This window comes from Coffea arabica, chromosome 8c (genome assembly GCF_036785885.1).
Source record: "Coffea arabica cultivar ET-39 chromosome 8c, Coffea Arabica ET-39 HiFi, whole genome shotgun sequence".
NCBI classification, from domain to species: Eukaryota; Viridiplantae; Streptophyta; class Magnoliopsida; order Gentianales; family Rubiaceae; genus Coffea; species Coffea arabica.
The window spans coordinates 45005961-45016476 of record NC_092325.1 but is presented as its reverse complement, the minus strand read 5'-3'; the positions used below and the strand labels follow the sequence as shown (position 1 = coordinate 45016476).

General features: G+C 35.0%; 1 protein-coding gene and 1 long non-coding RNA gene across 4 annotated transcripts; one reads left to right on the top strand and one right to left on the bottom strand.

Moving 5' to 3' along the window:
- Nucleotides 1-39: 39 nt before the first annotated feature.
- LOC113705312 (uncharacterized) lies at nucleotides 40-6621 on the bottom strand. 3 transcript variants are annotated; one of them, XM_072062335.1, is made up of 6 exons: nucleotides 6397-6621; nucleotides 5725-5883; nucleotides 4015-4152; nucleotides 3229-3366; nucleotides 3002-3145; nucleotides 40-712 (listed from the first exon to the last, which is right to left on the bottom strand). In XM_072062335.1, exons 1-6 carry the CDS (start codon nucleotides 6481-6483, stop codon nucleotides 368-370), a joined length of 1011 nt encoding a protein of 336 aa, XP_071918436.1. In that variant the 5' UTR covers nucleotides 6484-6621; the 3' UTR covers nucleotides 40-367. The 3 variants fall into 3 exon arrangements, with proteins under 3 accessions (XP_071918436.1, XP_071918438.1, XP_071918437.1); XM_072062337.1 differs by having other exon boundaries at nucleotides 6356-6437; XM_072062336.1 differs by lacking the exon at nucleotides 6397-6621 and adding an exon at nucleotides 6264-6387.
- Nucleotides 6622-7666: 1045 nt separating this feature from the next.
- LOC140013246 (uncharacterized) lies at nucleotides 7667-9160 on the top strand. The gene is made up of 2 exons (XR_011820318.1): nucleotides 7667-8675; nucleotides 8755-9160. It is a non-coding gene; the product is annotated as an uncharacterized lncRNA (long non-coding RNA).
- The last annotated feature ends 1356 nt before the right edge of the window (nucleotides 9161-10516 follow it).

Below are 10516 nucleotides of genomic sequence, written 5' to 3'. Positions count from 1 at the left end.
AATTGTTTGGCATAATTAATTTCCCAAGTCAGATGTACATCATGCAACTATAACTCGCTACTGTAATCATAATTAACCAATTGTTTGACAAATGAAAAGATCTCAAAGCCACTTAGTGTTTGCATCTTCTCAGACTTATTATTGTTACAATTGGTAGACTTATTATTGTTACAAATAATTGACGTATGAATGACTAGTAGACTTAATTATTGCACACCTTGTATATGAATAATCCAGCACAATTCGATGCGTTTATTCTTTCCCACAGATTTTGAGTTCTGTTCTTGGAGATCTTTCAATATTCACCTGCAGCTTGTCGGAGCGGCCTTGAATCATTAATTCTTCACCTCCACTTTATTCGATGCGTTTATTCTCTCCCACAGATTTTGAGTTCTGTTCTTGGAGATCTTACAATATCCACCTGCAGTTTGCTGGAGACGGCTTGCATCATCAATTCTTCATGCAGAGTATCGACTCGCTCATCCATGTACCAACCGCCTCCAGTTTCTAAATGATAATCATCACAATAGAACCTATAGGGTGAGCGGATCCACAGTCGTTCAAGTGCTGGAGCATTTTTTACCAAATAAGTAGCGAAATGAATTTCATTTACTGTCCCGTGAAATCCATTAAATTCCACTTCTTTTAATTGACCAAGGCGTCTGGGAGGCCATTCTCTTCCTCTTTCTTCATTGAAACCTCGACAAAGTAACTAAAGCCAAAATAAATCAGTCAGGTTCTTAGCTAAATGCATCGATAGAACATGTGATGTGATGCCCAACCTTCTAAAATGAGAAACCAAAATGAGGAGAGTGAAGAGTACATCATAATAAGTTCAGAGAAAGATGTACACTAATAATCATTTGTTTTTATTTTATCAGGTCACTGAAGATGCACAAAGAAGCAAAACCAAGTATTTTAGTCACAATAACAAGCAATGATTTTCATAGCACGCTTTCACTTCTTTCAATTTGCCAAAATCATTCAATTAATATCTGCTTAAATTATAACCTTCAAACATGACTTAAGATTGGAGAAGAGAATTTGGTTGAGTGAAAAGTCATGGACATCAAAAGAAAGGTCACCTTGGGCAAAGTTCCTACACATACTGTGGCATGAACAAGAAGTAGAAAGGAGAGAGAAACAAAAAACCAGGAGAACAAAGTTTGACGGGCAGTTAAGTTGTTTCTCCATGCCAATGGACTGTGGCATCAACAAAGAAGGGTGAAAAACAAAAGACAAACAAGTGATAAATTGGTATTCTTTCACTTTAAAAATCTTCCCACAGATTGCAACAGTAGAGTCGTGATTTAAGCAGCATTGTCTCTTCAAAGTGACACCATTGGAAGTCACACCTCTGACTTGCATCTTTAAAAGCAGCGTGACAAAAAGTGCAAAACACATGCTGTGAGAACGTTAGAAGAACAATTGTTATTTCCCAAAGTTTACTCTGAAATAAGTACCTATGGATCAGCTTTATTCCATAGGCCTGTTTATTGGGGTAGGAACAGGGAGAGTGGGAAGGGAGAAGCAGGGCTCAGAGAAAGAGCAAAGCCATGCCAGGATGCAAGGCCAAAAATTAGGAGTCACTATAAGCATGCAGACACTTATTTGATATGTCAACTGCCAACTATTCACATACTGCATTCTAAAAGGCAGAAGTGGAGCTTAAAGAACAAGCCAAGCCATGCAAGGACGTTGGGATGTAGCAGGTAAGCAGCAAGGTTCACCTTCAAATTGGGACCGACTATGGAATAAGCATGCAAACACTTACTTCAACTATAAAATATTCACATACTGCATTTTAGAAACAACACATCCATCAACAGCTAAAACAGAAAGCTCTTATACAGAATGAAGAGGAAAAAAGACATGCAAAGGTATCAACATCTAAAGAGAGATTTACATCTTACAAACTGGATATTGAAACGATTTTCAATCAATTTAACAAATAAACGAAGTATCTTATACATTACAAATCCACAAGATGTAAGAAAAAGATAATCTTGTACATTATGGACATTAATAGCAATGCTACAACTAGGGCCACCAACAAATCTTGCCAAAGCAAAATCTTATCTAATTATGCTCAACCAAACAGATGTTCAGCTCAGATTCCATCCAATATCAATTTTATAATAGAAGTGGAAATTATATAAACAAAAAATTTCCTTCCTTTTCTACAGATAAATTGTTTATAATTCGATGGAAACCCCTACATCTGATGTCATAGAGCTAAAATTGACCTTGAAACAAACATGTCAAACCTCTAATCATCCATGCAAATCATGAATATGTACACATAAAACATCAAAAGTTGAAAGGAAATCCAGTCATTCTGGTTTTGCTAACTTTCGAAATTTAAAGTCAACCAAACTCTCGATGGAAGATTGGCCTAGATTGTAGTCAAGCTGATTTGACAATAACCCTAGTTGAGGCAATCAACTTAAATGCTTCATATAAGCATCCATGACTAACATCAATTCACACTGAAGGCCATAAGGCTGAGCTTAAAACACTAGAATACTGCTTCTGAGTGAAGGTCATGGACTTAGAGAAAAAAAATTAAAATGGGGCAGTACAAGTAGAAAATATGACAGTTAGAGAACGCTGTAAAAAAGACATTCAGAATGGCAAAAAGAACAGTTTCACAGAGTACTTAACAAAGGATATTATCCCAAATAGACCTAAGGAAATGGAATCATCAAGACTAAAGAAAATTCATTCAGCATTTATTCACTTAGCAACAAGCACCACAAATTTTAAAAGCAAACTAAATGTAACAATGCCATTTTGAAAATCCAATCTCTTCAAAGAAAGGGCCAATATCTCTTGCTTTAGTTATTCTAAGTCAAAGAATATTAGCCTTTTACAATGTTTCCAAAAAGATGGTAAAAAGACGCTAACTATAAATCAACCCCACCCCCCACCCCCACCCCCCAAAAAAAATCTCACAAAGAAGGGGAGAAAATGGGAAAAATTAATAGATTTAGTAACTAACCTGCAGACGAAATTCTTCTAAATGTGGACAAGCCTCCAAAATAGGCACAACATTCAGTAGATCAGGTGGAGACCTCATTCCTGGGACAAAATATAATGTCCTAAGATTGCTGAACATATCCATCTTTCCAGGTGTATATTTTAGCTGAATCAAGAGAAACAAAAAGCATGAATACCACTGCCAAGAATTGGACACAGAAAATGATGATTGCCATAGTCAATACAAACCTTGTCAGTGTGTGTTTGGAATAATAAGTTTTTTAACTTAGGACAGTCCTTCAGAACTTCTCCAAAAAAATAAGGTATGGAACCATTGCCAGTGAAGGTGATGCGTGCATCTTCTAGTTTGGGAACACAGAGCGAAAACTTTATCGGGCCATTGTGAAAGAAAGAAAAAGTAATCAGGTTGCCAGCACAGATATCAATCTCCTCCAAACCAGGACAGGAATGAACATACAGAAACTTCAATTGGAGACACGGACCAGAGATAGAAAGCTTAGGAGTAAGTTTACAAAATCCGAGTCTAAGAGTCTGAAGGTTAACACAAGAAGACAACATTCTCGGTAATTCTCCATCACTCAGGTGAACCAAGTCTAAATAAAGGCCCTCAAGGGAATTAAATTGGGTAGGGAAACTTGGTTGCAAAGAACAAGCCAATAAGCGCAAATGTTTCATTGTAGCTACTGCAGTAAGAAGCTGAAATGAGACAGGGAAAAGCTCACCCATGTTGGATTTTGCACATTGACAAAGAGGCAAAGAAGAACAGATAAATTTGAGGTCAAGTTCCTGAACATCTAAAGTAGCTACAACCTGCATCCATTGAGTGAATTTGGGCTCAAATTTTTTCATGAAACAGCATGAAATTCTCAAATAAGTTATGCTTTGACCTGAATAAAGCTGTAAAGACTGATCTACAGCTTCCAAAAACCTAAACTTTACCCAATGGCTACCCATATCGTGAGAGCAATTAGGCCTAAACATGTCAAGGCAATCTAGGTGGAGTTCAGACCTAACTTTGCAAACATTTTTCCACCTTCTTGACAAAATTCTTGTCCCAACAGCCTCTATCAAGTCCAAACGTGAAAGGACATCTGACAGCAAATCATCTGGCAGTCGACTGATACTATCCTCATTCGCAAGACCATCATCAGCCTGATTCAAAATTCCAAGCACAACACAATGTACATGTTAGGAAAAAGAATCTATCAATGCATCATACCCACTAGATAAACTAGCAAACATTATAATAACAAACTTTTTCTGATAAACAACTTATCCTTTCCAAAAATACACTTTCAAATTGCTTAACATAATAGAGCAACAATTGCTTCTTTTCCAGAGGAAAACAATAAGATTTAGCAGATATGATTACAAATGCATTACTATGGGGCTGTTTCGCTTGCTTTACATTTAACAAAAAGGTGTTTAATCAGAATTAGCAAAAGATACTCTTGGAAAGATTCAGGATTTCAGTTCTCAGTTCATTTGCCAATTACAAATAATCTAAAATGTAGACACAAAAGCAAACAAGAACATCAAAAGAACCGATGCTGGAAAATTAGAATCTAAAATCAGTTGAAAAGTCAAATGAGAACACCCCCCATTAACATAACAAGAGTGCCCTGCCACTTTTTCCAATGCTAATGTTTGATTACGTCTTTACCCACTGGAAATCTTCTTCCTTTCATTATTATTACAGAAAATACATCTCAATGTTCACCGAAAAGACACCCAGATTCAACTTGAATAGTTACAGTATTCTCAAGAGTTAAACCAAACTGTAATCAAGTTAAAACTAAAGTCACCAGGTTAAACACAAGTCACCAGGTTTTTCATCAGAATCTTAAAACTGTTATTACAGTCTAAGAAAGAGCAATTGAAAGTTTATCCTAACTAATAATGGTGGGTCACTTGGCTTTTTTGACAACTCATACTTACCTGACGATTTTATTGAGTCAAACTAAAACTCAATTTTCACAAAACTTCTCAATAAGCTCAATAAATTGGTCCCTACCAACCAAGTCTCTTTCAGTTTTTGAATGTATGTCCTATTATTACAGAATAGATTTTCTCTTCCATAATATGATTCCTTAAGCAGCGCCATACTATAACTGTCCAACCAGCAGAACAAGCAAACATCTTTCCTGAGGAAGCAAGACCTATCAATATTTGCCAACTCGTCTTTGTTTGAGGACTGCCTCAATTGAAAACTTGGGTCGGCTCATTTTCATAGGTGAGGTTTGCACATTGGACTTAATATCCATTTGCGCTCTAAACACCATATCTGTTTTTTTTTTTCTCTTTGTACAAACAATAAAGAGGCTACTTCTAATGTAACGAATAAAACTAACATATATTGTGGCAAAGTGAGCTTCGAACATCATTGTGCTAATAATTTTTTCTTACAACTGTTTATTCTAGACTTGGATATATCCTAATATTCCCAATGTCTCAAGTTGAGTCATGGGAATGGCTTGTGAAACTTGGATACTTGGGAACAATGGGGTGATAGGAAAATTACATAATCAATAGCAAGTAAACAGGTGGAACTGTGTTCATGTTTATTAATCAAAGTCTTCCATTCATTTTTAAAAAATGAGTTTCCTTAGAAAAGTATGAATATTATGTAGCTATTATTTGTCATATGCTTCTTATTATATTTCGTGATCAAACAATGCATAGCATATTGCTACCAAAGTAAAACAAATAACTGAGAATAAGTACCTTATGAACAAAGTCTTGCTCGTGCTTTTCTTGCAAAACAATTGCTCTCCCCTGTCCACCAAAAGATTTAATTGCTTTCTGAATGGCCGCCCCAGTTGCCGCCACGAGGATTGCAAAAGGAAGAGCTCTGTTTCCAAACCAGCACATTGTTGTTTGTTCCTGAAACAATAACGAAAAAGAACTTCTTACATATTGCCAGAATACTTCTATAGTACCTCTGCGGCCAACGGGATGCAATTTTCACATTTAATTTACAAGCTCAAATCCAAAAAAAAAGAATAAAATAAACTAATAAAAATTTGATTTTCACTTGTTAATAGCAGTACTTATTAACAACTACTCCAAGCCCAAAAAAGAGAGAACGAAAGGAACTGCCTTTGCAATAACAATTACTTCATTTTGCTGTCTCCAACAGCAAAAACTAACAAAGATGCAATCTTTTGAACCAAAATAAAACCAACAAAGATGCAACTTTTGCAAGATAATTTATTTCATTTTGCCGTCTCCAACAGAAAAACTAATAAAGATGCAATCTTTACATGTTAATTGGCATCATGGCTAAGATTAAGCAGCCCTGATAAGGGGAAAAAGGATAAAAGTATACAGGAAACAGCAAATATATGAATTTTACTTGTTAATAGGCAATACGGGATAACATAAAGCATCCCCTACCAGAAAGAAGATAAAACGAGAGAAAAGTACTTTAATTTCCCTTAACCATTTATAAATTACTAATAAATTTATTAGTAAATGCTGCATTTTTTTTGGATTTTTTTTTAGAAAAATTACTGTAACGTAACCATGTAGGTGAGGAAAAGAAATAATAGAAAAATGTGATCACAGACACAATTTTTTGACAAAAAATAACTGTCCAAACGGGGCCTAAATTACTCCCATAGTAATGCACCTTAACTAATAAAAATGTGAACTTGGCGAATATTGGTGCACGCATCACGCATTTTTAATATAGAGACAGAAGCACACGTGCACATATGAGTACTAGTAATATACACATAAGAGTAATTCATAATTTTGACTGCGACAAAAGTACTTATTATAACTTATGAAAAGTAATTCGTATCTTATTTACAAATCTTTTAAAGCTTGTATCTTATTTATGAATTTTCGTTCTTCCCATTCTCTCTGTCTAAACTTTCCTTTTTTTACTTTTTCCACTATGTCTTGATTTATGTTTGAATATCAAAATTAGAGTTTTTAACAAATTGAATCGAATTGTATACTTGATGTTCAAACTTTGTTCATATATTAAATAAATAGAGTTTGAATTTGAATAAATATTAGACAAGTTATAAAAATTGCTCGAATTCGATTCATTAATTTGTATAAGTATTCAAGTTTGAATTTGAGCTGACTTGTTCAACGAGATGAGCCAAATTCGATCTCAAACTTGAATTTGAGTTATTAAGGTTTAAGGTAAGAAGCTTTGCTTTAGAATAAGCAAACAAATTACCTGCTGAATTTGGAGTCTCCTTCTTGGAATTTGGAGCAAGAAATATACTAACAACCAATTTTCAAGCTAGATTTTAGTAGCCTATATAATTTTTAACTCAATCTCCTGACCATGCAGGGTTGAGTAGGGGATTAGGGTGGGCATGGGGAGGAGGGGAAGGTAAAATAAATAAAAAAATAAACATAAAAAAATAAAAAGAGTAAAATAACTATATATATATATATATATATAAAGCTACATATGTTGGCATAATTAATTTCCCAAGCCAGATGTATATCATGCAACTGTAACTCGCGACTGTAATCAATCATTAACTAATTGTTTGACAAATGAAAAGATTTGCATAAGTGATTGAATTTTGGGCTTTTTTTTTATAAACCCTTAACGTGTACAATTTTTTCATAGTACTATAACAAAGTAAAGTCAAATATTCCATTGCAAGAGGAGAAGCAAAGGTCATACACTCTCATCTTATATTTATTTTAATTTTTTGAAAATGGCTACTATAGAGGTTGACAATCAGTCTTTAGGCCTCAACCAACAAGGTAATTTTAACTTGTGGTCACCATTTACCTTGCTGAGAAAAAAGAGGTGTTGAATTAGCAGACTTTCACACACTTTTCCCCATTGGAACGGCAAAGAAGGCTGTAGCAGCCATACATTATAGCGACACTGAAGCCAACAAACAGAGCAACGGAAGAATAAACAAGCAAACGGCGTTTGCACCGGCTAAACAAGCCCGGCTTTGGCCTAAAACTTTGATTATTCCCTTGTTTAGCGACTTGAGAACCACCCTGCAGTTGATCGAACGGAGTTCCAGGCAATACCTGATTGAGTTGAGCCCTTTCGATCCGGTACAACTTGATGAAAGCAAGGTCCAAGGTGTCCTGATCGAGCTCTTCTTTTGACTTGACAATTTTGTACATGGCGCTGACAAAGGTGAACAAGTTTTGGACGGCAACAAGAAGTGAGAGGGTCAATGGAAGCCACCAGTGATGACACCTGAGAGATGAGGCAGAGGTGATTGATGCAAGAATCACTGCTTGGAATATGAAATATAGGTTGACATTTTGGGCTGCTCTTGCTTCCAGCTTTCGAATATTTTGCTCCGTTTTCTTGTTTGATTCATCTAATTGGTCTATTTCTCTTTGGATTGGATCCTCAGGATTATCGTTCACCATCTCTCCATCCATTGCAATTCCTTCAAGCTTTCTCTATCAACATGGATGAAAAGTCCTATGCTCTCAATTCTTAATTTATGATTTTTCTGAGCACGTAAATATGCTGATCATCTCAAATTGAAATGTCCCCCGTGCATCCTATATGTCGGACAATTTATTCTATCTGACTTTTCCGAAGACGAATGTTATATGCATTTCCCAAGACCAACAGGAAAACACGCGTAAGAAAGAAAACCACCTAATGTGCTCCTAATCCTTGAAAAACCATCAAGCCAATATGCTGACTTCCTTATCCCTTGGTACAGTTAGCCAATATGCTTTTGTCAATTTGTTCAAGATGAGGTCTCTTACTCAGTTTAGATTCTCTTTTTGTCTCAGACAACCAACATTCTTTTCGGCTTCAAATTCAATGGTGGAACCAACGCATCGGGTAACAATTGGATCTTCTCCAATTTTGGTTTGAGGCAATGAGACTGAAGATATCGTTCACAAATTGGAGGGTTAACATGATTGAGTCCATAGCCAAACAACCTTGAGTTCATAGCTGCAAATCTCCACTTGCAATCTCTCAGCCAACCATAATGGGCTCCTTCCCATTAGGGGAAAAGGCAAAAATATTGGATACACGTAAGCTAAAAGGTGTGGCTATAAAACTCAACAGTAAAATTGAACTCCTTCCCTGATTAGGTCGTAAATATATTGAAACTCAATCATGTACTGAGTGTACCACGCACTTAATGGTTTCTCAGAAGTACATGTTTGTTTGAATAAGAGTTTATTTGGATGATTTATTTGAGATAATTACTGTAGCACTTTTTATGATGTGATATATGTGAGATAAAAAGGTGATTGGGAAGATAAAAAGATGGTTGAGATTTGTGAAGTAAATATTTTTTATTTGAAATCAAGCCAATCCAAACAAATAATATCCAACCAATGGCTTAGTGGCCACCAGGAAAGGATTTGTAGATGAGGGTTCGAATCTCACCTGCAGCAAAAAAAAATCTAAGAGTTGTGTCATAGTACTCCCTTGATTTAGTTGGGTCTGTATATCCACTAATCCTTATCAAAGTCTCCTTAGGCTCTTCCTCCCTCCTAGATTAGGATAGAGTAGATTATACAAATGTATCGTTGCTGACAAAAAAACAAACAAATAATGTCCATTGTGAATTTTGATTATCCAATCTATTATTCAAGAACTAATAGAGTATTAATAGAGCCACAAGGGTTCTAGAGTTAAAATAATAAGAACCAAACATCTGAATTATCTTCTAGGAACACTTAACTACAGCAAATAACTAAGCAAGTTATCACATTGCAATACTTACTTTGTTAACACTAGGGTTGCAAACAAGTTGAAAATCCAATCAAATTTTGGCATAATCAAGATGAATTCGATTCAATTTTATCAAGTTCAAACTTGAGTTCAAACTCGATGAGTTTTCAATGCAAAATTTGAATTCGAATTCAATCTCAAGTTCAAGCCTAGTCGAACTCAAGTTCGAATCTACTAGAGCTTAAAAAACTAATAAATAATTATTTTATTTTTTAAAAATGAATAAAACAGTCAATTTTCTTAATAAATAATAAAAATATAGAGATACATATGCAATTTTATTATTAAAATAAAAAAAGACTCGCAAGCTAAACAGCTAAGTTCCTCTATGTTTGGCTGGAGTTTGATAGTTCAACTTTGTCGGTTCGATCTCAACTCGAGTTCGATATTGATTAGACTCTAGTTCAGTTTTGATCAAACCGACTCACAAACAAATTAATTCGTTTGTAACCTAATTTGCAGTAGCACATACCTATGTGCACAACATCTACTTAAGACCTTTTTTAAATTAAAAAAAAAAAGTTGTTCGGCACCCTTATTATTTGGCTATGTACTCTTTGTTGAGTATCGAGTATTTTGTATTTCAAATGCATGCCCAGAAGTTAAACATGTAGTGTTAAATCCTTTTGCTAAACAAGTCTTTTTTACAAAAGGGAGGACAATAAATACATGGATCAAATCAACAATCAACTAAGTTTGTCCTACAAAAATATTTTAGACCAATCCTTTTTCCTTCTTGCTTTTTCTTTGACACAAAGCCCCAAGAAAAAATGTGAAAAAAAAAAAATACTGGTCCAACCAAAA

Bases quoted from the DNA above. Each gene is read 5' to 3' on its own strand.
- LOC113705312 (XM_072062335.1), bottom strand. From the start codon at position 6,483: ATGCAGCATTTACTAATAAATTTATTAGTAATTTATAAATGGTTAAGG. The intron at 4,153-5,724 runs GTACTTATTCTC...ATTTTGAATCAG, and splicing joins AGCAAGACTTTGTTCATAAG to GCTGATGATGGTCTTGCGAA. The intron at 3,367-4,014 runs GTTAGGTCTGAA...GGCCCGATAAAG, and splicing joins GGTGGAAAAATGTTTGCAAA to TTTTCGCTCTGTGTTCCCAA.